This window comes from Syngnathus typhle, linkage group LG8 (genome assembly GCF_033458585.1).
Source record: "Syngnathus typhle isolate RoL2023-S1 ecotype Sweden linkage group LG8, RoL_Styp_1.0, whole genome shotgun sequence".
In the NCBI taxonomy this organism is placed as follows: Eukaryota; Metazoa; Chordata; class Actinopteri; order Syngnathiformes; family Syngnathidae; genus Syngnathus; species Syngnathus typhle.
Genome location: NC_083745.1, coordinates 15711807 through 15738578, shown reverse-complemented (window position 1 = coordinate 15738578; position 26772 = coordinate 15711807). Strand labels below are relative to the sequence as shown.

The window sequence follows — 26772 nt, the reverse complement described above, 5'->3', positions numbered from 1 at the left end:
TAGGCGCTTGCGTTGCTGCTCTCTTCGCCCACGCGCATGCCTCCACGTTGCGCCTGATCACCAGCCACGCCACAGGACAAGCATCCAACCGCTCCTGCTCGAGATCCAGCACTCCACTTCCCCTTTCCTGACAATTAATAAAGTCTGTGTCACTCTGCGGTTGGCTGTCCTGCCCTGTTTGTTACAAGACTGCTTTTAAGCACCTCTGCATTATACAGGGTGATGACTGCTTGTTCCGCTTGCAAGCGTAGAATGGGCAAACTGTGTCACGTGTGGTTCTTGCATTAAAGCTAGAGTGGGGAAAACTATCACACAGTGTCATGACAGCCCATCTTTGTTGAAGATGTGCAGACCATCAGCATTGTACGTTACTCAGTGGCTCCAACCAGGTTGACTGACACTGGCCCAAGTACACATTTCATACACAATTACAATGAAACCAACAAATGTGTGTGTGTTGTTGTTTTTTTTAAATATGAAAAAACAATTTAATAGTCACAATTTTTAGTTTTATCCACTTCAATTGATCAATTATCATTGATCCTTTTACCACTTTTTTTGTTTGTTTACAAGACAAAGCCCAGAAAATGTCACATTATACATTCAGTTAGATTCTTTGCTGGAGAGAGAAAAAAAAGCATGCAAAAAAGACCTACTTAACTAAATTCATATGGCGAAAATACAGGGCCAGTGTTTGGACCCTAACCCTTTTTTCTCTCAAAGGACGAGGAGTTTCCCCTGTTGTTTGTTGCAGCATGTTGCAAGCAGCCACGTTAATACGCCGCCATCAAACTCATACAAGGTACTATTGTGGTCTGTCACATTAGATTGTTCTTGGAAGACCATTCTGTCAGAGTGCATTTGTTCTGAAAAACGGGTCTGAAAGGGGTCATGCCAGCAACTTGCAATCAGGAAGAATGACTCGAGTCAATTGACTCTTAAGTGTGTGATGCGAGTGGAAGGAAACTACCGTTTTTTCCATGTATAATGCGCAAAATTTAACTAATTCATTGTCCTAAAATCTGGGGTGCGCATTATACATGGGTACAATTCTTTTTTTTTTTTAATCCGGATATCATACGGAGACCGCCATTACAGATGCGCTTTCTTCTCTGCTGTTCACTTCAAACACGCTCCATACGAACACAATGCTCTCGTATCAGACGCTTCCTCGATCACCTGCTCGTTTGCTGTCACAATGTACCCTCACAAATCCAAAACATTTCTTCGCTATTGAGTTTGCTAGCGCATGCGGAGTGATACTGACCGGCAGAATAAGATCCGGTTGTTGATGATCTTTTTTCTGAAATAATTTTACGTTTACGGACTTAAGTAGGAGTCAAAATTTGGGTGCATATTATAAATGGGCACAGGCTTTTTTCCAGCATCAACATGCCATTTTTAGGGTGCGTATTATACATGGGGGCGCATTATACATGGAAAGAAACGGTAATCAAAGAAGCACCCTGAATGACCAACAAGGAAGTGTCCCCAACTACAAGAAAATGCATCCTACCCGATAAGTGGGGTGGGGGGGTGGGGGGTGGGGGGGTTGTCTAAAAGCGAGTTCCCTGGACAGCAGGAAGTGTTTTTCACAGCAAGTCTCTTCTCAACGACTTTGCCATCATGGAACGCTCCACCACACGCATGTGCTCCTTTTGGACACACTCGGCTAACATTGGCACATATGTGAGCTTCTTGTTTTTTGTGAGACCACATCAATACAGACGGCTGCGGAGACAGAATCCAAATGTGTGCAGTGTTTGTGGTGACGTGCTCAGTTCACGCAACGTACTGCATCGCCTCACGCGCTAAACGGCTGATTTCCTATCTGGACGCGAGGGCTCCGTCTCAATCTTTGAAGGAAGAATATTTTTGTGTTCCAGGCCTGACAGGCTGAAAGGTTTTTGGAATGTGGGCGGGAAAGGCCACTTGAGTACAAGAAGGCTAACAAGCTAACTACATGCAAACACCGCACAGGAAGGCTGCTGGAGAACTTTTTGAACCCGGAACCACAAAAAATGTGATGCAGGCACAGTTGACTGGTGTGGCGCTCGAATCGGCCACGTTTGATTGACGGGTCAAGCTTGATGACTTGTTCTCAATTTTTGAAATGACAAAGGAACGTCATTTTTTGCCGTCCTTGGCATCCTGGCAGCCTACGAGGGAGGCGCAATGGTCGGCGGGTCCTCGTCGCCGGGCGCGGCTGCGTCATCACTGAACGCAGCCACATCATTGCCAAGCGCCAAAAAGTCTTTGGGACTTGGGGAAGGTGGCGGAATGGACGTTGAAGGAGGCGGGGTTAAGTCCGAAGAGGGAAGGGGGCTTGGCGGAAATGATCCTCTCGGCCCGTCAGCGGCTAAGCGGTGGAGGGCATCGCCCACCGCCGGGTTGCTCTTGTCGACCAATCGCCACTGCAGGATGCTGGTGTCCTTGCCACCCGTGGAGATCAGGTAACTGTCATCGAATAGGAAGCTAACGTTGGTCACGTGACTGCTGTGAGCGCTGTACTTGTGACTGGGAGCCTGATGTCCAAGGCACAAAGACACGAACATGCAGACAAGGTGAGAAGAACGGGTGGGTGTGGAGAACGTGGCTCAGCTCACCTTGGGCGTGGCACAAGGGTATGTGAAGAGATGAACTTTGCAGAAGTCGTCTGCCACTGCCAGCACCTTCCTGTTATGCGAGCGGATCACAGCGTTGATGTCCGTCCCGTCCGAGCCCTCCGGCCATACGCCTGTTGCACGTGCACAAACCCTGAGATCAGCTACCCAATAAAACAAAGGAGGAGAACATAGACCCCTTCCCTTTACCATGTCACCATGTTAGCAGGAGGCAAAAGATACTAATTTGCAGCAAACGACTTCGGTAGCCTCTTTCAGCTTTTCCCCTCAGGGGGTCGCCACAGCGAATCTTACTTTTTTTTTTCCCAGAGTTTTCGCATGAGACGTTTCTGGCACAGTTTTACACCGGATGCCCTTCCTTGCTTGGGACCGGCACATGGACATGTGCCCCCCCTATGGCTGCATATGATTCCCTGACCGTGAATCGAACTCAGGCCTAACCACTGGACCATCAGGGTTGCAGTAAACTACTTTGATGTTGAAAAATGTCATCTTGTGCTTTTGGTGAGCAAAAGCGTAAAAGCTAAAACAAAAACAAAGACTTGACTCGGCCACTCATAAAATGTTGAAATCGCCAGCTTAAATCTCGTTTGTCACATCTGTCCTTTCTTTCAGACTGTTCTATTTTCCCGGTTCTTTCTCTTGAATGGTTGCTGTCCTCATAGTAATTCCCAGGAGGATGCTTTCTCAGTTGAACTATTGACTGTATGCCAGAAAGGTGGAGACACAGCTGTGGAACCTTCTCTGTAAGATTGCGGAAGAAGCTCGAACCCCCACCACCAGGATCCCTCTTCTTGTACTACTCTTGCCCGTCCATCTGCAAGGGGGCGACTCTGTTTGACTTCTAAGGTCCTCTGGGCTGCTCAGAGCTTCTTGGCTGCGACACAGCGCCTTGCTGGCTAGTAAGATGCCAAAATGGTTCTGCAAGCTCATTCTGCCTGGAGAAGCCATTGGAGCAGAGGCTGCTTGCATGTCTGACAAGGAGCGAAAACAACAGTTGCTTAACGTCCAAAAACTAGGCCACCAAAATTCCTCCTAAAGTCAAAGGGATCAGCACGATAGTTTTGATTTTGTGAGGCGTCTGGCTGGTCCATCTTCATTTTCTGTCCTCATCCCTGTCGACTAGAATATTTCCGATCGAGCAGAATGACTTTCCTGACATCTTCACGCCATCGTTTTTCACATTCACTCCTACGTACACACTGAAATACGCTTTGGAGCGAGCGCGCTGCATCTTTTTGCCTGCAGCGAAGCCATGCCACATTCTTTACAAACTCAAAGGAGTGTATTGCGCTCACGCACACACACGAAGCAGGTGAGCGTACTGACCAAAGACATGGTAACCCAGCACACAGGTGTACGTGGCCCAGTCGATGTCTTTGCACTCGGAGCGATTTCGAATGTATTTGCAGCCATTTGGCACGTCCCCTAAATCAAGAGAAAAAGAAGAGCAAGCCTAAATGGCCACATCCTAGAAGCAGATGCGGAACACGTGCACACTGACAGTAGAGAATCTCATAGTCTCCGGAGTTTGACATGATGAAGTTGTTGTCAGGCGACCAATCCAAATGCGTGATGTAACTGGAGTGACCCTGCAAGGAGGAAGCAAGACTTGATCAAAACACGGGCATCACGGTAGATGACAATGATCCTCAGGGTGCTCGGGGCTGCGTCGCCAAGCGGCTCATTTGCGGCTCCCCAGCCAATTGAGCGCCATTTTGGGACAGTCGGGACTTACGGAGCACTTTCCGTATCGGCTGTACTTTCTTCCTTGCTCGGCCACGCTGTAGATGTAAATGAAGTTGTCGTGAGATCCCACTGCCAGCAGAGCACCATCTGCACACAGCGAGTCAGACTTGACAGCCATCTTGCGTTTTGTGATGGGCACAATCGGGCATGACAGCGGCGCGTGGTGCTTCCCACATGTACCTTGACCTGCGGCCGGCCAGCTGCCATACATTTGAAAATTTGCTCGAGCAATCTTGCTTGCTGTCCATGAATAGAACATATGGAGGCGACAATGCTTTTTGAGTTGCACTTTGCCACAGTCAGGGCTCCTGTGATTGTCTGCAAAGTGCCGCTCACTTCTTTTGACGCCTCTTGCTGTCGCACATTGCTTGTCAATCATTGTCAAGGTGTGCCATTTGCCTTTACTCATGTTCATTCATGTTTTTGATACTGCCAAAGCCACTGTGTTAACATTTGGCAGAGCGCATTGTGGAACGCGTGACCTCAACGACCCAGTTTTGGAAACTCAAGAAAACATCATCGTGCAGAGTAGGGGTCATCAACTCCATGATGAGTATGATTATCATGTTTGAACATTTAAATCAGGCCTGTTGGACAAAGAAAACATCTTAAACACCGAAGGAGTTGGTGACCCTTGATGTCAAGCCAGCAGGAAATGATTGTGACTCCGCCCCGTGGACGGACCATCTCGGCAATTGACTCCACCCACCTACAGAGAAGCGCATGACGGACAGCTGTTCGTTGCCGTCCGTGTGGATGGCGATCAGGTCGGTGGTCTCAGCGTCCAGCACAAACCACCTGACGCATACAAGCTCTCGCATTAGTTCCGCCCACTACGTCATCCAGCCTCGGCCACACTTGATGCAACACTCACTTTCCTGAATGTGTTCCTATGGCGACCACTCCGCCGCTGGGATGAAAGTCTGCACAGTGGCCATGTTCCTGTGGGTGGGACACAGCAGGTGTTAATCATCTCCACAGGGCAGAAAGAAAAACTAAGATATCGGGCTGCAAGTGACGTCATTGAAGAAGGTGAGATAAGGCTGCAAGTGACGTTGTCGGGAGAAGGTGACATCGTAACTCACCTCCACGCTGCGACTCCACTGCAGCTTGTGGTCGGTGGAATTCCACAGACACACCAGACGGTCCTGGGCGCACGTCAGGAATAAATCTTTGGACGGGTGCGACGCCAAGCCCCACAACTCGTCCGTGTGACCCTGAACACAAACGTGTCTATATTTATCCATTTAAGAACCAGAAAAGGAAAAGCACTGCTTACCTAGCGTGCCATTTCATGTAACAACATATAGAGACCGATTCAAGCCAAAAGTCAAAGACACAGACTCTGTGCTTCTGCCGGACAACACATGAACAGGACGCCAACTCCCAGACGAGTGGGGCAAATGATTTTAACCCACTGTGCATGTAGAGCAATCATTTCTGCATAAAAGGTGCCCGTGAGATCAAATGTTGACTGTCCTAACACGTTGGTGGGCGACTGGGATTCCTGCTGGCCACCAGAAAGGTCCCCGGTGGAGAAAGAGTTCACGCAAGCAGAGAAAAACATGTCGACAGCCGCAAGGTGGCAACACAACCAGTGCTGGCCCTTACCTGCACTTCCATCGTAAAGCCATCGTGGAAGGTTCCTCGGAGTATAAAGTTGCGCGACGTTCCCACCAGAAACTCGTCCCCCTTGCCTTCAGACACAGCCCGGATACTTCCGTATTGGTCAGGAACCTTCAGACACACGTGTGCCGACAAGCGTCAAACATTTTGCACAAGGCAGATGTACAGGTGGCAGAGGCGGCAGAGGCTCGACCTCAATGTCGCCCTGGGCTTGGACTTGGTGGTCCCACAGGATGATCTTGCGGTCTTTTCCTCCTCCGCTCAGCAGGGCACCACTCGTCATCTGACACAGGCAGAACACGCTGCCCTCGTGACCTTTCACTTGACGGCTGATCTGAAAGGCTGCGCCGCAAAGGAGAACCAAAGTCAGTGTGATGCGCTTTGAGGGCCTTGACAGGAGGAAAACCGCTAGACAGGTGAAAGAACATTAAGTGGAGAAGAAGCCAAACTTGCTTTCCAATAATGTTATTTGCTTGTTCTACAAGATTGCATTTTGATCTTAAGGACATATGACGTGTTCTTGTACAGGATCTGGTCCTCACCTCGCGGTCCTTTCACAGAAGCCTCGGCGGCACTCCTGTTCCACACGAGAAGGACGCCTCTAGAGTCTCCTGTCAGAACGTCTCCATTGTTCAGGAAGGCAAGACACTGGATAAACTTTGGCTTCTCGTATTTCTGGGAAACAACAACACGTCACGCACGCACCCACATAAGCACAAACAGACACAAACACACACGCGCGCTAGTGTGTAGAATGCACTTAGGTGATCTATAAATGTTATGCATTGAAACTCAGAAAAACCCAAATCCAAGCCCCAATATTATCCATGTGCAGGCATATGAATGGGTGCAAACCTACCCCAAAGATGCCCTGTTTCCGAGCCAGCGAGGTGCCGGTCCAGGCCCAGAAGAAAATATGAGACTTTCCACAGGTGATGATGGTGTTTGGGTCCGATGGGTGGAAATCCACAACCAAAACCACGTCGGTGGTAGTCTGCAAAGCAGACACGCAGGAGCCAACATGACCAGCCATGTAAAAGATCCAGGTTGGGCGGGCAGGCGGGCGGCTGCACGCACCTTTATCTCGGCCACCTTGGACTTCTTCTGCCAGTCCCAAACGGTCAACATGTGGTCGTTGCAATCGTCAACCACACTCAGATGCTGACCAGAGTCCTGAGGCAACAAACGGGCACACGCCTGAGTTGAGGGCCACACGGCTCGTGACGCAGCCACGTGACGCGACGGCCACTCACGGCTTTGGAGAAGACCAAGGAGCCGACGCCTCGCTCAAATGTTCCCAAACCGACGACCTGCAGCGTGGACAGACTGACGCTGTCCCAAATGCGGACGTGCGGCTGCACGGCCTGGGGAGCAAAGGCGATGGTTTTATGAGAACCCGACAACGGCAACAAGAAGCGACAGCTGAGCTTGCCGAGCACGAGTGTCTCTTGAGAGAAACGTGTCCAACCTCAATTCATTGCCCCCCAAAACTATTTCTCGTCTCCAAATAGTGTCCCTTGGTTTACCAATCGGTGGTGGATGGCCCTGTACATAATGAACTTGTTGCCGTGGGTAGGGCAGAAGAATATCGACCGAGTACATTTGGGAATAAATTGAGAGGAGAGGATTTCATACGTCATATTTGTTTGCCGGTGCATCGAGAGATATTTCTAATGTGGCCGGGAATCGACCACATGCCGCTTGTGGGCCTCTGCCAGATGCCCCACCCACCCAGTCATTGGGTGAACCAACACATCCTTTTTCCTAAAGAGGGCCTGAGGAATTCATTCATTTTCAAACTAATCAGAACGGCCCGGAATTTAGCCAATGAAACACGAATACCGTCTTCATTTCTGACACAGTTTGGTGCGACGTCTGTCCGATCCAAGACGAACATGACGTGTTGTCCCAGTTCTTGTGACCGACATTTGAAACCAATTGCTATTTAACGGCATAGACCAACCACAGGGATGAGAACGGCAAATGAAAATAACCACTGAAAAGTAGCCGGGGTTCGGGGGCCGCATGCAAAGGCCCCCCATTGCCGCCCCCCCACTTGCCGCAGGGGGCCAGAGGCCGCAGGACCCCCAATGGGGGCCGCAGTGGGCCAGCGGCCTGTGGCCCCTATTGGGGGCTGTAAGGCCCACAGGCCCCCTTTGGGGGCCGCAGGGGGCCAGGGTAACGCCCCGGAGGCGGCTCAGGGGGAAAAGCTCCCAGGAAACTTCTGGATTTAGGCAGTATAGCAACCCCAAAACCATTCATTTCATCACTCAATTTCAACAGTTTAGTTAAAAAAATATTCCTGCTTGGTGGGCTACCAAGGTGAATATAATACAGTCAAGCCTCGGTTTTCGACCACAATCCGTTCCAGAGGGCGGTTCGAAAAGTTAATTGGTCAAATTCCGAATCTATATTTCCCATTACAAATAATGGAAATTGTTTTAATCCGTTCCAAGACTTTTTTAAGCATTTTTTCATTTGCGCATTTTTGTCTGATCGCGCAACTGCAGCGCACCGCCGACCGCGCAAACGTAGCGCGTAGCCGACCGCGCAACTGCACCGCTCTGATCGCATTATTGTGACAGAGCCGCCGCTGAAATTTAGAAAATATTTTTAAAGTCCTATTGTACTTTCCAAAATTTAAGTGGACCTAAGTGCGCAGGGAGCTTAATTTAGTCCGATCGCGCAACCACAGCGCGCCGAGCGCTCATTGTCGCATTGCTTTAAGAGCGTCTTTGTGTTCCGAATTGTAAGATGACGCTGCTCTCGAGCCATGCCCATCTGAAGCAGTTCCTGATCCCGTTCGACTTGTCTATTTCCCTGGCACGATCCTCGTCTTTTTTCTCTAAAACTTTCGCCATGCTGGCTAAAACTTTTGCTAATTAGGCAAATGAGTAGGCAAATAATGTGACGAGAGCAGCGCCAAAATTCTGCCGAAAATAAGGCGGCTGTTGTCGCAATACTGATGCCAGCCGCCCTCCCCCCATATAAAACAATTTTCTCAACGGATCTACACGATTCACGAAAATGATACTCCCGACAGTAAAAAACACAGAAATCCGCGGATCCGCGGAAGATTCTCATCCCTGCAACCAGAACAAAGTTTCATCCTTTTTGTGTTTTGCATGTTCTCAAGTTAAAATAATACTAAAGGACACAATCACATTGATGCTGTCTAAAAAAATTACGTTTAAAAAAATAATTTCAGGTGACTCCATTTTATGTACCGTATTTTCACGACCAAAAGGTGCACCATACTAAAAGGCGCAGTCTCAGTTATGTGTGCCATTACTAGATTTAACACACACACAGGGCGCACCGCATCATAGGGCGCATGCATGCCATGATTTACGGTAAACAAAAAAATCGTCACGGGAGCAAGAAAGTGAGTTCGGTTGTACTTTATTCTACTGTTTAACGATGTACTCTACTGTACTCACATTATTGTTGATTGATATTCATATGTAAATCTGTCCAAGTACTCATCTTCTGTATCCAAATTAAACAGTTGAGCAAGTTTGCCATCTGACATGCCAATTTCCCTCGACATTGTCTCGTCGTTGTCGCATTGCTCTTCGGCAATGATCCCGGCTTTCCAGGAAGCTTGAATTGTGCCTCGTAAGCTTTGTCTAAGCCATTTTAGAAGGTCCTAATGCTGTTTTCTTTGCACAAACGATTGTATTCGTTTACCAATGGCGGCAGATCTACGTACTCTACGTGTTACGTGAAGTCCTCTGATTGATTTACCGCACCGATCTACGTAAAACGTAATTTCCTCTGATTGGTTCATCAGGTCTACATATTACGCCTGTTTATTATGTCTCTGTGGCGGAAACCACACAAAACAACTTTACATACTTGCACAAACGGTAGAGTTTATCAATGGCGACGGAAGTACGTACTTTGCACGGACGATAGTATTATTTACCAATGGTGGCGGAGGTACGTATTCCTCTACGTGTCACGTCCAGTCCTCTGATTGGTCTACCGCCCTGAACTACGTAAAACGTAGTGTCCTCTGATTGGTTCATCGGGTGCCTGTATATTAAGTCTCAGTGTGACTTCCGGCACACAAAACAACGGCGAAGGTACGTACTCCTCAAGGTGACACGACCAGTCCTCTGATTGTTTTTTTTGTCCCAATCCACGTGGGAGAAGCCACACAAAACAATGGCGGGAAAGGTACGTACTCTACGTGTTTGTACGTCTGATTGTTTTTTTTTGTCCCGATCTACGTCAACGCCTATATAAGTATTACGGAAGCCACACAAAACTTCCTTACAGATTTTTGAATCTGGTCCACACAAAAGGCACACCTTAAAAGGCGCACCTTTGTTTTTTGAGAAAATTAAAGGTGTTTATGTGCGCCATTTTGGTCGTGAAAATACAGTAACTTACTGTTACTTACTGAGTCAATAAGACCAATTTACTTTGTCTAGTTTTCTGCAAAATTCAAATGTGACTTTAGCCACTATGCAATCAACTTGGGAAGTTTTCAATCAAAAGGAAATCTGCACATTTTGTCTGCCTTTCTTTTTTTAAATACGAGAGCATCATTGTGATGTGGACCTCCTCTGTCAATTGTAGTGGGACATTCAGACAAGACGATGCGGTTGGCAGTCTTTTGTTTTCTAAAGTGTAGACTGAAGTTACCCGTCCATCTTTGTCCACACCGGAAATTTGGCCCGTGGCGATGCGAATCTTGTCCGGATGAACGGTGAGACTAGCAGGCCGGGAAAAAGGGACAGGAGGGAGGGGGAGAGAGGATTGTTGAGAAGAGGTGGCCACGAGCGTTTGAACAAAGTGCCAGACATCTCACCACTTGACGCAGTCCGTGTGTCCCAGGTAGTGCCTCTGGCTTCGCTCATCGTAGTTGAACAAGACCACCACCGAGGCAATGAAGTACACCATCTCCCCGGTGGGAAGCAGGCACACATTGGCTCTGCAGTCTCGTCCTCGGTAACCGTAGCTGTGGCATCGGCGGTCAAGGAAGCGCACTCTCACCGAAGCAACGGTCCTGACAACCAATTCACCCTAAAGCAGCCCATACACACTTGTAGGGATGTCTCAATGCGATCGCATGATCTGAAATCTGGGTTGCAACGAGCGCTTGGAGTGAGCAAAGGATACACCCATTCCAGCTTGAGCTTCTCAGAAGGAAGTTCCGTGCGGATGTCGTCGTAGTTTTCCACGTTTGAGGGAAGAAACATGGTGATGGGGCGTCCACGCATGAACATCTTGATGTGGTTTCCCTCTGCACCAGACCCAACGCGCGCACGCGCACGCACACACACGCACACACACACACACACACACGCACGCACACACACACGCACACACACACACACGCACACACACACACACACACACACACAAAAGACACTTGAACCCAAAGCAAAAGCTGAAAGTCAAATATCAACATGTGGGCACATTATTTCAGACAAAGATCTGAAAATGAACCAATCAACAGATGAATTTGAATTAGTGGGTACATTTGGCGGACAAACGGATACAAACCAAGGCCAAGCAAAGCAAAGTGAGGACCAGGCTGCAACAAATACACTTGTCAAACCAGCTCACGCATCCAAGTCCGCTCACTTGTGCCAAAATGACGGCGGCGCAAACAGGCGTGATGTCAGAGAGCAGGCAGTGGAGAGATGCTGACCATAGAAATTGAGAGAGACGCCAGAAAGAAAGTGGAGAAAGAAGAGAGGAGAAACACCATTGTCCCACCTCAAATAGGGTTAGCATGCTAAAGAGTTAGCTGGTTGGTTCGCCGGCTAGCTTGCCCTGTGACTGTTCAGCACTTACCCGCTTGACTGTTTTTCTCCCGGGTTGACATTTTGGCTGCTTTGAGACAACGACATCATCACTGAACAAAAACAACAAGCTGCCGCCTCTCAAACAAAATTGTCGAGGAAAATGTTACATAATGATGACGACAATGACGGAATTCTATGGGCTCTCTCTAGACAAAATCATTACCTTGACTCATCACCAGCTCTTTGTGCCTGCAAACCAACCAAACAACAGCATCAGTGTGTGCATGTTTGCGCATGAGTGTATGCACGCGCATACAACAATTCCGCTCGCTTGCTGTGGAAGAATTGAAACCACCGGCAGCCATCTTACGTTTCCACTCACTAGTCTATCCTACCGTGAATACACATCGGGGAGGAGCACGACATGCACGATTCATCGCCAAGAATACAATTTAAAATGTTCTCTTTGAAGCTCCATCACTGAGTTAAATATTTGCCCATAATACACTGGTGTGCCGTGAGAGATGTTCAGCTGTGCCGTGGGAAATTGTCCAACATTAATTACGGAGCGCATTGTAAACAGGATCGCCAAACCACTAGTCAGTTAGCACAAGGCCTGGTCAGCCACTTGCTAATTGTGCATGCAGGGCAAATCGGAGAATCTTAAGATTTCATGTTGTGGCATCGGCACATACTCAGTTTATGTGTGTGTTGCTGTGTGCTTTTACTAACAGTGACACTATGACGGCTGTGGTGCGTTTTCGGTCCGATGGAAATCAGAGCAGTTAGTTCAATGGGAGAACCTGGATTGTTCATTTTTCACCAACATAAAATACAGTCAAGTCGAGACACCTCGACTGTGATAGCCACTCAGCCGCTGTCAGAACAGCAGAGCGTCTTTAAAAGTGACTTTGTTCTTAATGTCGCAATATTTATAGAGCTAGTCTACAACAGTAAACAAAGTCATAATGATTCTTTTGGATTTTGATCACAATCACTTTCAGTAGTTTATTCCTTATGCTGTCGAAAACCTTTTCAAAAACTGTCACTTTTATTTACAAAAGAAATACAATTTAAAGAATATTTAGTATTTATTTTTATTCAATTAGTCGACTCTCCATACATATATAGGAATAGAACTTTACGTCTTTTGTTGTAATATAACGGATTTTAATATAGAAGCTGGTGTAACACTTAACAGATTTTTGTTGGTGGTGTGCCTCGAGATTTTTTCCAATGAAAAGGTGTGCCGTGAATGAAAAAAGGTTGGGAAACACTGAACTATGCAATGAATGCAATGAAAGTTAACGCCATCGGGACAATATTGGCTGTGAACTGTAAACCTCACTCACCTCTGTCACTGGCGACGCTGGGATCATCTACTCTGAATGGCCAATGCAAAAAATGAAATTTGTTCTTATTACCATATTGGCCCGAATATAAGACGGTGTGGAATAAGACTGAAAAAGTGGGGGTCGTCTTGCATTCGGGGTCTACACATTATACCCATTTACAACGCCAGATGGCGCCAGATATCTTTAAAGCGAATGCCGAACTTAAAAAAAAAATCGCGGTTTGTGCTTATGTGGACATGTCCTTATCCTTATTCTTCTACTTTGTTTATTTTCTCCACTGTTAATGGAACTTGAACCGCGCAAGACAAAAGAAGAAAATAAGAGAAGACACAACAGAAAATGGAGAAACTGTTAGAAAGGTTGCTCTGTTGACGTTAAAATGTTGGACAGTTACGTCACCGTGCCTTAAGTCTCGCATGAGTTACCTCAGCCTATCGCGATTGATGGATGACAGAAAATGGAAGCCATTCATTTACAAATGTGATTGCACTTTAGTTTACATATCTAAATGTTCAGATATTAAGATGTGATAGACAGTTTCTGCATGATTTGAATGAGGCAAAATAACATGCTTTTTCTCTGCAATATATTGCTATAATCATTTGTTTCAAAAATTTAATTTGGTGTTCAAAAAGTCTTTTTTCGAACTTGAATCTTGAAAAAGAGGATGTTGTCTTATATTCGGGCCAATACGGTACTCGATACGGCGAAACTAGAATAGAGAGAGACACAACTGGAGTTTTCGGCCCCCCCCAAAAAAACAAAAGAAAAACGATTGTCTGTTGCAGCGTTGGCAACATACGATGGCTTACCCTATTGACAGTCCAGTCATATTCACTGTATGTCTGCGGCGGGTGCTTGACAAATGGCAAATGGCTGCCCCAAAAAAAACATTCTTTGCAATGGAGAGAAATAGGTAGAGCAAAACCAAAAGGGGAAAAGAATTCGCGTACCTGTTAGCATTCTTCGCCACTTTGGCGAGTAGTTTGGAGGTGGACACTGCTTTCACCAACTTGCTTCGGTGGTCGTCAGACGTGACCCAGGTGCTACTCTGAGATCGCTCCACGCCTGCAGAGCGCCTCTGACCCCTGATACACACAGACATGCACTGAGTACCAGTGATGAAGAAGAGGAGAGGCGACAGGCCCTACTGGAGGTGAGTTAGCATCAGGAAAAAGGACCTGGATAGACCGACGCTGCACCGTGGTGGGAATCATTCCCTGGCTACCAGATAAGTCAGAGCTGAACCGTCCATCAACCGCTGAACCAACATCTGGTTAAACCATACATCAGCCGCTAAACCAACATCTGTAGATCAATGAGTCAACTCCACTTGGTGCAAAACCCTATATATTGTGACATGGATTTAATTCATTTATTATCTAGCTATTATCTCAAATGACCTTTTCACAATAAAATTAATGGAAAAGCCTTGAATCTGTTCCAGCGTCCAAATAAGGTATTGAGGTGTTGGTAAACCGATTTCAAAGAAAAGAAAAACATACTCTTACCAATGAATTGGCCGATGATTTCTAAGAATACTTAATAAAATAAATATATTAACTTCTTTTGGTAGTCGCTTCCAACAAATATATGAATTAAAGTTATAACGTTTGACTGTTTCACAATACAGTGGAGTCTCGGTTTTCGAGCACAATCCGTTCCAGAGGGCTGTTCGAGAAGTGAATAGTTCGAATTACGAATCATATTTTCCCATTACAAATAACGGAAAAAAATTGATCCGTTCCAAGCAAAAAAAAACAAAACGCCTTTAAGCATTTTTCCATTTGCGCATTTTTGTCAAATCGCGCAACTGCAGCGCACCGCCAAACGCGCAACCGTAGCGCGTTGCCGACCGCGCAACTGCACCGCGCTGTTCACATTATTGTGACAGAGGCGTCGCTGAAGTTTAGAAAATATTTTAGAAGTCCTGCTGTACTTTCCAAAATTTAAGTGGACATCAGTGCGCAGGGAGCTTAATTTTGTCCGATCGTGCAACTGCATCGCGCTGGGCGCATTATTGTGACAGAGCGTTCGCTAAAATTTAGAAAATCTTTTTAAAGTCCTAATGGACTTTAAGTGGACCTCAGTGCAGGGAGCTTAATTTGGTCCGATCGCACAACCGCAGAGCGTCGAGCGCTCAGTGTCGCATTGCGTTAGGAGCGTCTTTGTGTTTTAGGATGGCTTTACTGCTCCCACTTGCTTCCTTTGGAGGCATGATTAGAGTTGATGCAATCCTCAGAGTAACGAGAACGTAATAACGAACGGAGTCAGTTGGCATGCGGGTCCTCTCGGCTCATCTCGCGAGGTTCGACAACCGAATTTCAACCGAATTTTGTGGTTTAGCAAAAAAATCTCGAATTTTTTGTTCGAATACCGATTTGTTCAAGAACCGGGACGTTCGAAAACCGAGGCTCCACTGTACTTTGCTCTTCGGTATTCACAGCTCCACTTACTGGACAAACGGTGGCCGTATACCATTCTGCACACAACATTCTGTTTTGAGCAAGTCACAGAAAAATCATCCAAATTTGAGCCAATGTTGAAGATTTTGAAAAGCTATAACGGGCAGAACAATTCATCAGTCGGGCCTACTTATAAGCAACAAACGGCTTACTGTGTTTACAAATGGTTAGAAACATCAGGGAACGAGAGAATGATTTCCAGCACGGCCAACAAGTGTAACTTGGTACCTGCACGCACACAAAAGAGGGAGAGATGGTGGGTTGGAGAGAGAAATTTGTTGAGCTGTGGTGGCAATGAGCGCTGGACGACATCCCCCACTTGTGTGTGTATCGGTGTGAGCGTGTGTGGGAGAGAGAGTCAAAGTTTTCACTTTAACTCTCCCTCACAAACACGCTCAGTGGAAGAGCGAGTATGAGAGACAGAGTAAGACCGACAGACAGAGCGAGAGTGCGAGGGTGAGAGACAGAGAGCGAGAGCGGTGAAAGCACGCCGGGGTTACACTCCAACAAAGCGCCGCTAAAAGGAGCACCCACTGGGAAAAGGAGGATGGGGTTGTGTGATTTTGTAGTTGGAAAGGTTAGTCTTCATCAGGCCAGAGCAGGAAATGAGGTCAGAGAAAAGGGGACACCTCTTGGGGGGCGCCTGGTTTTTACTGCTGTCCAGCTGGCTTCTCTGTGGACTTTGCTGATGGTGAGGGGGCGTTGGGGCGGGGGCTTCCTCCCGTTCATGGACCTCCTCCCTCGGACCTCTTTGCCCTACGCCCGACGTCTCCTTTTTGGGATCAGCTGCTACGCTGCGAACATACACGGCACACGGCTGCTGCTTCAACGTGGCCTGGGTGCGTTTGGCGGATTTGCACGTGCGTCTACCTTCAACACTCAGCCCTCTTTGTTGCTTCGAGTGGATTTGCAATCATCCATATTGAATTGGCACAAACACACAGCAGCTGAGTACAATTGCAAACGAGACCCTGGTCATCAAGTCATTTGTGAATAATGGCCGCTAGGAGTGGTTCGTAGGGTCAGCGCAGATCCTCAAACGCTGACTCAATTCCAGAGTCAATACTTTTCTTCTCTTTACCACATTTAACTGCTCACAATAAAGAAAACCTACTGCGCAGATAAAACAAACACAGTTCCTGACTTTGCGTATTTTGAGTGGTGAAAGGAGCCGTCGTTGTGACGCCTTCCTTAGAGTTGTCACAAACTTATCTTTTGAAAATGGATTATCCATCGGTTTTTGGCCTGGACAACATGGGCGGCCACCCAAGGCGGTATTTTTTTATGTCACGTGGAGAGCGGTAGGAGCCCCCCCAATTTTTTTTAGAATAATGCGCTGCAAAGCGTTTTTATCACCCTGTGTGTTATCACTGTGTGGGTAGGTGGCAATTTCACACCCCCTTCAGCTGCAGGCTGTGGATGAGCTTGAGACAAGTGAGGAGTTTCCAGGTTAACGTAACAGGTCAGTGAGCGATTGGCTAGGGCAGCGTTGTTGTAGTCAATCAGAGCCAGTGTTTTTCACGTGTGGTGACTAACGCACTTTCATCAGTAGTCACACCACAAACAGAAGAGGCAGACACAGGACTGCTGAAAAGGTAGCATTTTCAAGGTGGCGATATCAACATGTATTTCAAAGTCATTAAAGTTAAAGGCAAAAACGTGCATGTGTTTTGTTATGTGTTTTTTTAACTGTAACACTTTCCCCGGTAACAAATTACTTTTATTCAGTAATACAATTAATAACTCAGATACTTTTTTGAACAAGTAGTGAGTTCCCAACACTGGGCTAATTAAGGGCTAATAATAATTTCTGATATAGCCTACCTTTTACGTTTGTTAGCTAGCGGAATGTTCATATCCAGGGATGAGAATGGCAAATGTGAAGAAGCACGGACAAGAAGGGGGGGTTATACGCTGTCGCGGCGGGCGGGGGAATGCCCGCGAGAGTTGCCGAGGCCAAAGTTGATTGGCCAGCTAGCCGGCCGCTCCCCCCCATATATAAAAAAAATAATTTTCTCAACGGATTTACACGATTCACGAAAATACTTTCGACGGAAAAAAACACGGAAATCCGCGGAAAATTCTCATCCCTGCATATCTGAAGGTAGATTCATAGACAAACATTTGCCATTTGCTCATGCAACTATATTTCGTGACAGCTTTTTTTGTGTCATAACTGAAAGTATGCCAAGCATAGAATTTGGGGCAGTTACCAAGGAGCTAATCGTTCCTTCTTCCTTGAAAGACAGATTAATGTCATTTATGACATTTATTACATTAATATTATTATTTATTAAATTCTTCCTTTGTCAGCTGGTGTGAGCTCAACCAGCTTCAGCTGAACACCAGCAAGACGAAGGAGATGATTGTGAGCTTCGGGAGGACAGCACCCATCTTCACTCCGGTGAACATCCAGGGATCGGACATTGAGGTAGTGGAGAACTACAAATTCCTGGGTGTTTGCCTTAACAACAAACTGGACTGGACTGATCACACCCACGCCCTGTACAAAAAGGGCCAGAGTCGCCTCCACTTGCTGAGGAGACTGAGGTCCTTTGGTGTGTGTGCAGGGCTCTCCTCCGGACCTTCTATGACTCCGTGGTGGCCTCAGCCATCCTCTACGCTGTGGTCTGCTGGGGTGGGGGCAGTACTGACCAGGACAGGGGGAGACTGAATAAGATGGTTAGAAGAGCGAGCTCTGTCCTGGGCCATTGAGGATGTGGGTGAGAGAAGGACGTTGACTAAGCTTAAATCCATCATGGACAACACTTCTCACCCCCTCCATGAGATAATGCGGTCCCTGAGCAGCTGCTTTAGCGGCAGACCTTTGTACCCTCGGTGTAGGAAGGAACAGTTCCGCAGGTCCTTCATTCCCTCTGCTGTCAGACTTTACAACATGCGTGGCACCTGATAAAATTAATGTGTTTCGTCTCTACTAACGGCACTTGTATTTGTCCTTGTCTGTTGTTTACCCTTTTTTGAAATTTTGGCACTTGTTTTATTCTTGCACTCATATTATTCTTGCACTCAGGCGCACTGCTGTGACAAGTGAATTTCCCCGCTCTGGGATGAATAAAGTTCTATCAATCAATCAATCTACATTATTACGATATTTACATTTATGACATCTAGCATGTTTATTTAAATTTACAATTAATGGAGGGATGTTTTGTATAAGAGTTATATTATGGTATATCAAGTTCAATAGCAAATGCAATTACAATTGCTCTTTTAAAATATTTTGGTGGAATACTGTTCTATTAAAAAGAAAAATTCTGGGGGGGCGCTCAGGGAGTAATTCAGTGAAGAACCCTTACTGCCATTGATGACTTGACAAGTCAGCAGTAAATAAACAACAAATTGCCAGAAAATGCGTGCAACCAACTAAAAATAGGGTGACCAGATTTGGGTTTTTGAAAAGGAGGACACCTTTTTTTTTGGAGGGGAGGGACTTCGGAGTATCGGTGTATGTTATGACACAAATGACATGGTGTCTGCATAGCAATGGTATTTATTGGCCTGAATAACACAAAACAACATATGTACAATAACAAAAACATATTTACACTAATAAAAACATATGTACACTGACATTTTTTAGTTTTATAGTGGTACACTAAATAAAAAGATAAGACAAAAGAAATACGGCCATCGGTGCAGCATTTAGGAAAAGAAAAATCTTCCTTAACAAGCCAGGTGTGCTTTCATGGCGCTTAACTGTATAAAGAACATAGCTACCTTCTGCAGCAGTGACGGCTACACTCTCGGACTTGGTCACAAAGAAATCTGTGACTTTGGATGATGAACCCCTGCCCCTCGCTGCCTTTGTGCGTTTGGTTGAATGTAGTGTGTATGCCTACAGGTCGTTGGACTTTTATTTGCCACAGACACGCAAGTGCCTGCCTTACATGTCAAGCACTCAGCTTAATAAGAAACACGACCCTGGCGAAAGCACTGGAATTTTTTATTCAACTCCTCCGTGAACGTGCATATTCATTTCGGCATTACTTGTAAACACTCGTGTCGACTCGCTAGCCCACCCTACATACACACATACTATATTCAGCAAAGTGACTTATTTGCGAACGATACAGATAAACCTGGAATTGAGTGGAATGGAACGTAGTTGACGATTGACAATGTTACTGTACATGTATTATGTTTGAGGCAGTCCAACAAAATCCTGGACGATTTTGAAATCCCCCCGGACATTATGTTAGGGCTTAAAAGTAGGACATATCCGCAAATAAGAGGACGTCTGGTCACCTTAGTCAGCCAGCTCATTCGACCCCCTAGGGCAGGGGTCACCAACACGTTGCCCGCGGGCACCACGTCGCCCGTGAGGACCGCATGAGTCGCCCGCAGGACTGTTCTAAAATTAGCTCAAATAGCGGCACTTGTCAGTGAGCTGCATCTATTTATTTTACAGTCAAACCTCAGTTTTCGAACGTCCTGGTTCTCAAAAAAATCGGAATTCTAACAAAAAATTCGAGATTTTTTGCTTCGGTTGTCGAACAAAATTCGGAGGTCGAACCTCGCGAGATGAGCTGGGAGGACCCAAGAAAACCCGACCGCGCGGCCCGGATGCCGACTGACTCCGTTGTTATTGTATTTTCTAATCATGCCTCCAAAGAAAGCAAGTGGGAGCAGTACCATCCTAAAAGACAAAGACGCTTTTAAAGCAATGCGACAGTGAGCGCCTGGCGCCCTGCGGTTCCGTGATTGGACAAAATTAAGCTCCCTGCGCACTGAGGTCCACTTCAATTTTGGAAAGGACATCAGGACTTTAAAAATATTTTCTAAATCTTAGCGACGGCTCTGTCACAATAATGCGACCAGCGCGGTACAGTTCCGCAGTCGGCGACACACTACTGTTGCGCGTTCGGCGGTGTGCTGCAGTTGCGCGATCGGACAAATATGCGCAAATGAAAAAATGCTTAAAAAAGGCGGGTTTTTTTTGTCTTGAAACGGGTTTTAAAAAATGCCATTATTTGTAATGGGAAAAATAGATTCGGAATTCGACCGATTCGCTTCTCGAACCGCCTTCTGGAACGGATTGTGGTCAAAAACCAAGGTTTGACTGTATTTTTGCTATTCTTGTTAAAATCACACTTACTTGTGAACTGGAAATGACAATAATAACACAGTGAAAGCCAAATTGAGCAAATTGGCTATTTCAGAAGTCTGTGTCAAACTGCTAGCCCTTTGCCTTAATCAGTACCCAGGAAGTAGCTCTTGGTTTAAGAAAGGTTGGTGACCCCTGCCCTAGGGACTCTTCTTTTAAAACACACGCACGCACGCACACCACACACACGCCACACACACGCCACACACACACCACACACACACCACACCACACCACACCACACCACACCACACCACACCACACCACACCACGCACGCACGCACGCACGCACGCACGCACCAATCTAAGTGTGTGCCCCTGTGAAAGATTCCTGCGGTGATCCAGATCAGCCATCGGCAGCGTCCCCACCCCCTGATAAAAATGAGGCCGAATAATCCTCTCAACCTTGGTGGCCAGGTAGTCTACCTTGAGCTTCTGTAGACAAGGACTGCACTGCAGACATTTTCAGGTTCCCTCCGGATGGAGCAGTGCTGCAAAGGGGGTGAGAATTGTGCTCACCCTCCACCAGTGGGCGTGCCAAGCCCCCAACGGTGGAACCACTACAAGCGATTGTTATCTCAGACTGACAATAATAATTACATTGTGGTCGCCTAAGGCAGAGGGACCGTGTGACCCTTGCATTGTAACATCTTGCCGCAGGTTTTTCACTCACACACTCAAGTTGAACTGGAGTATTGAGGGCGAGACCTCCTCGTCCTCCAGAGCGCCGCAGCGTCACTAGAGAGACTATCTACATTTCTACATTTTTACATTCTTTTCGAATTTTTCCCCATTCGCTTTTTACGTTTTTTACTCCACTTTTGGGAGTTTACTATTGTTGAAAGTCACGGACCGTCAATCCCTGTCATTTCGACCATGTCACAGTTCAGCTCTCAGCGGAGGCTTCGTGGCTGTCTGTTACTGTCTACCGTTGATCATTGGACACGCAAGTATGGCTGCGGATATAGACGTTTGTACGTCTTCGTGCACCAACCGCACCCTTCTCTTAGAGAAGTTGTCCCTGCTAGAGAGACGTGTCCGCCAGCTAGAGCAGAATAGCGCGATAACCGTAGATGTGGCGGACACGGATGCGGGCTGTAGTCAGCCCGCTAGCCCAGTTAGCACTAGCCCCATGCTTGCTAACTGCGATGAGCCAGTTAAGATGCATAGCTGTTCCAAGCCATCTCGGTCTACTGGCTCTCCCACTTTGGCCAGAGGTGACTCCATTACCCGAAACATCACGCTTAAAAATCCAGCCATGTGCATCCCTGGAGGCAGAGCACCTGACATAGAGGCTAATTTTAGGGAGCTGGCTCGCAATAGGTCGAGTCAACAGCGTAGGTCAAACAATACTAGCTACTCGGATATAGTGATAAACGTTGGCTCCAATGACATTAGGATGAGGCAATCAGAGATCACAAAGAAAAACCTAGCGAGGACTTGTGATCTCGCCAGAAAGATGAGTCGGCATCGAGTATTTGTCTCTGGCCCCCTGCCTGGGAGAGGCACTGATGAGAGGTTTCGTGGATTAATCTCCCTTAATTGATGGATGGCTGGTTTCTGTCAGAAGCAGGGACTGTATTTTATAGATAACTGGTCCTCCTCTTGGGGCCGCCCCGACCTGCTGAGGAAGGACGACCTTGATCCTAATTGTGAAGGCGCCTTCACTCTTTCGAGGAACATAGATTACTGTTTGAGCCATTTATGACAGGTCACTTTAGAGGAGGCTGAGTCACAGGTGACTAGGCCACCTGTTAGGATGGGTTTGGAGTTAAGTTAAAGTTAACTAGCGCTAGGCTAGATTCCCAGCATGCACATACATAGTTCATTGTGTAGACTAGAGTGTCACAGTTTGAATAGTGCCACAGTATACATTAACACACTTTCTACTGAGGTAGTAGACAAATCCATTTACTCTACCATGACCGGTCGCGCTAATGGCTTGTTCCGGATAATATTCCGGTCTGATCCGGTTAGATTTAGGCCTCGTTCGATTAACGTATTTAAAACATTTGAAGTTCTCATGGTCCGATCCACAGCTCCACCGTCGTTTTATCTTGCTGTTATTTACCGTCCACCCGGGGTTTACTCTGGTTTCCTGGATGAATTTTCAGAATTCGTGGCTGATCTAGTGACAAATGCGGATAATATTATAATTATGGGGGATTTCAATATCCATATAAATTTCAGCTTACTTTGGCGTTTCAGACTTTAATTGATACATTTGGTTTTACGCAAGCCATAGAGGCAGCAACGCATAAGAATGGAAATACCTTAGATCTGGTATTATCCCGTGGACTCGCAACCTCAAATATAACAATACTGCCATACACTACTGTTATGTCTGATCACTATTCAATAAAATTTGATATTTTAGTTCTCTGTCAAAGGCAAGAGCGCAATCAAAATTACAGCAGTCATAATATTACCTCCGTTACTGTGACTGCGCTGTCTGAGTTACTGCCGCCAGCAACTGCCATATTTCCCGCATATATCGGCTCTATTGATAATCTTACAAATTAATTCAATGCGATGTTGTTAAATGCAATCTACTCTGTAGCGCCACCACGCCTGTAAAATCGCTGAAGAAAGCCTACTCCATGTTTCACAGATGAAACACGTACGCTTAAGCAATTATGTTGAAAGCATGAGCGCAAATGGCGTTTAACCAAACTTGAGATTTTCCATCAGGCATGGCGTGACAGCCTCCTGAAATACAAAGATGCGCTTATTTTAGCAAAAACTAATTATTTCTTGCAAATTATTCATCTCAATAAAAACAATCCTAAATACTTATTTGATACAGTGGCAAAGCTAACACTACGCCAGCCGACTTCCGATAGCTTCTTCCACTCGGCTAACAAGTTCATAAATTTTTTTGCCGAAAGATTGAATCCATTAGGGATGACATCAAGATGACCGTTCCAATCACTCAGTCGAGACCGCCGATTACGGGCGCCGCCGATCATGCAATAACCCTCTCAGATTTTAAAAGCGTGTGCCTTGAAAGGCTTAACAACTAGTTAGTGCGGCTAAACAAACAACGTGTTTACTCGACCTACTTCCAGGCAAACTATTTAAATAATTATTTCAGATTTTAGGACCGTCCGTCTTGATTATAATTAATCTGTCTCTCTTCTGGTATAGTTCCAACAGCCTTTAAAACCCTTATCATTAAACCGCTACTTAAGCGACCAAATCTCGACCCGGACTGTCTCAGTAATTATAGGCCGGTTTAAAATCTCCCATTCATGGCAAAAATTCTTGAAAAAGTAGTAGCGCAGCAGCTTATTGATTACATGGTCGCCAATAATCGATTTGAATCTTTTCAGTCTTGTTTTAGTCTTGTCTCATTCCACTGAGACAGCACTTGCTAAAGTGACTAATCTCCTCATAGATATGGATTCAAACACCTCATTGGTCTTATTACCGTATTTTCCGCCCTATAAGGCGTACCTAAAAACCTAAATTTTTACCAAAAGTCTTATAGTCCGGTGCGCCTTATATATGGATCAAGTGATGAATTTGTTGATCCATACTGGTTGTACACAGTGCTCTGCCAAAATGTTTTAGTACGTTTTAGTACGACTAGTAAATTACAAGGTCGCATTGCTTCCCAACATTACGGTAACTGTAGTCAGGGGGCGTCACCGAAAAGCTGTTGTACCCGCGAGGCTATTTCATTTCAAAATAGGCTGCTCCGTTAATGTTTCGAGTAAATCTACGGATCGATATGGAAGGGAAACATAGGTAAGTAGTACCAATGCGTTAGATCGAACTTTAGTCAGTTCTGATCATTTTATAGGAGATCGTTTGAGAAACGCGATTGTTTACACTTTGCTGAGGCTCATGGGAGATTGCGAGCTGAAGCTCATAAGAAATTGCGGATGGCTAATGCTATAACGATAGCTGCTATACGCGCAAGGCTATTTCATGTCAAAATAGGCTGCTCTGTTAATGTTTCGAGTGAATCTACGGAACGATATGGAAGGGAAACATAGGTAAGTAGTACCAATGCTTTAGATCGAACTTTAGTCAGTTCTGATCATTTTATAGGAGATCGTTTGAGAAACGCAATTGTTTACACTTTGCTGAGGCTCATGGGAGATTGCGAGCTGAGGCTCATAGGAAATTGCGGATGGCTAATGCTATAACGATAGCTGCTATACGCGCGAGGCTATTTCATTTCAAAATAGGCTGCTCTGTTCATGTTTCGAGTAAATCTACGGATCGATCTGGAAGGGAAACATAGGTAAGTAGTACCAATGCGTTAGATCAAACTTTAGTCAGTTCTGATCATTTTATAGGAGATCGTTAAAGAAACGCGATTGTTTACACTTTGCTGAGGCTCATGGGAGATTGCGAGCTGAGGCTCATAGGAAATTGCGGATGGCTAATGCTATAACGATAGCTGCTCTACGCGCGAGGCTATTTCATGTCAAATTAGGCTGCTCTGTTAATGTTTCGAGTAAATCTACGGATCGATATGGAAGGGAAACATAGGTAAGTAGTACCAATGCGTTATATCGAACTTTAGTCAGTTCCAATCATTTTATAGGAGATCGTTTGAGAAACACGATTGTTTACAGAGGCCTTGTTGGTTATTGGCTAGTGGGTGCATACCGCAACCCTAGTCAACCTTAGTTTGTTGCAGTAAAGCTTCTATTTTATGCGCCTTATAGTCCGGTGCGCCTTATATATGGACAAAGTTTTAAAATGGGCCGTTCATTGAAGGTGCGCCTTATACCCCGGTGCGCCTAATAGGGCGCAAAATACGGTACTTGATCTTAGTGCTGCCTTCGACACTGGAGACTTCAATATTTTATTAAAGCGCCTTAAAAGCTGCATTGCTATTTCAGGGTCAGCACTATGCTGGTTCTATTCCTATCTATCTGACAGGACCCACTGAGTGGTCATGGCAATGCGACCTCTGAGCTTTATAATGTTACGTGTGGTGTCTCGCAGGGATCGGTACTCGGACTAAATGTATTTAATATTCATATGATTGGGGTCATAATATGTAAATATAACATTAGTTAACAATGTTACGCGGATGACACTCAATTATATATGCCGTTATCGATGACAAATCTGGGGGACTGTTGTAATCTTGAGGCGTGCCTTGCGGAGATCAAACAATGGATGTCTCTCAATTTCCTTTGTCTTAACCCAGATAAAACTGAGATGTTGATAATTGGTCCAGCTCGTTGTCACCACTTATTTAAAGAAACCACTATAACTATGGATAACTGTGCTATCACTCAGAGTGATAATGTAACTAATCTTGGGGTAATATTTGACCAAACGCTCTCCTTTCAAAAGCACATTACGAACATAACTACAGTAGAATTGCAATTTTTCACCGCCGTAACATTGCTAAGATTCGTCCGATTCTTTCAATCGGTGATGCAGAAACTATTATACATGCGTTTATTACGTCGCGCCTGGACTACTGTAACGCATTATTCTCTGGTCTCCTAAATCTAGTATTAAAAGTCGACAGTTAGTACAAAATACTGCTACACGGCTGCTCTCACGGACAAGAAATTTTGATCACATTACCCCAATATTAGCCAACTTACATTGGTTCCCCGTCCATTTAAGACAGGGGTGTCCAAAGTTCTTGCAAGGATGGCCAGATTTGATAAAGTGGAGGGGGCCAATAGTTTTGTCGGACATTTTTTAACTACAAAAATTTCGTGCAAATACACACTGATATAAAACAAATTTCATTGTCACAAATTGTGACTCACAATTGTCTTTATTTTTCAAATGACAAAATAACCAAATATAAGTCACTCAGGCAAACAACTATAAAAACACAAATTCTGCCTTTCATTCATATCTGAAGAGTCAGATAACATTGAACAAACTATGAAATTTAAATTTACATAGGTTTAAAATTATTTTTGCCTAATGAATATATTAAACGGGAGTTATAAGCAGGGCTGTGGACTTGGTCGGATTTTTGCACCGAGTCCGAGTCCGGCCTCTTGGCCATGAGTCCGAGTCCGAGTCCGGCTGTCCATTTTTTTCTGTTAATTCATGTGACTGCTTAGTCTTTAT

At 45.8% G+C, this 26772-nt stretch overlaps 1 protein-coding gene across 8 annotated transcripts in view; it reads right to left on the bottom strand.

Annotated features, from left to right (window-relative positions):
- Window positions 1-451: 451 nt before the first annotated feature.
- The window catches only part of LOC133158578 (echinoderm microtubule-associated protein-like 4), a 52303-nt gene continuing 25982 nt past the window's right edge, over window positions 452-26772 (bottom strand). For 2 of the 8 annotated variants that reach the window (XM_061285857.1, XM_061285860.1), the window contains 21 exons: window positions 16211-16375; window positions 14070-14204; window positions 11985-12010; window positions 11811-11849; window positions 11130-11253; window positions 10819-10968; window positions 10653-10722; window positions 7253-7363; window positions 7077-7172; window positions 6859-6993; window positions 6542-6674; window positions 6193-6341; window positions 5985-6110; window positions 5459-5590; window positions 5248-5315; window positions 5083-5171; window positions 4363-4460; window positions 4129-4216; window positions 3954-4052; window positions 2607-2737; window positions 452-2525 (listed from right to left, as the gene is read on the bottom strand). In XM_061285857.1, coding sequence (XP_061141841.1) covers window positions 2160-2525; window positions 2607-2737; window positions 3954-4052; window positions 4129-4216; window positions 4363-4460; window positions 5083-5171; window positions 5248-5315; window positions 5459-5590; window positions 5985-6110; window positions 6193-6341; window positions 6542-6674; window positions 6859-6993; window positions 7077-7172; window positions 7253-7363; window positions 10653-10722; window positions 10819-10968; window positions 11130-11253; window positions 11811-11849; window positions 11985-12010; window positions 14070-14204; window positions 16211-16375 — 2530 coding nt within the window. In that variant the 3' untranslated portion in view covers window positions 452-2159. The other 6 variants (XM_061285859.1, XM_061285861.1, XM_061285858.1 and 3 more) reach the window with 5 other exon arrangements.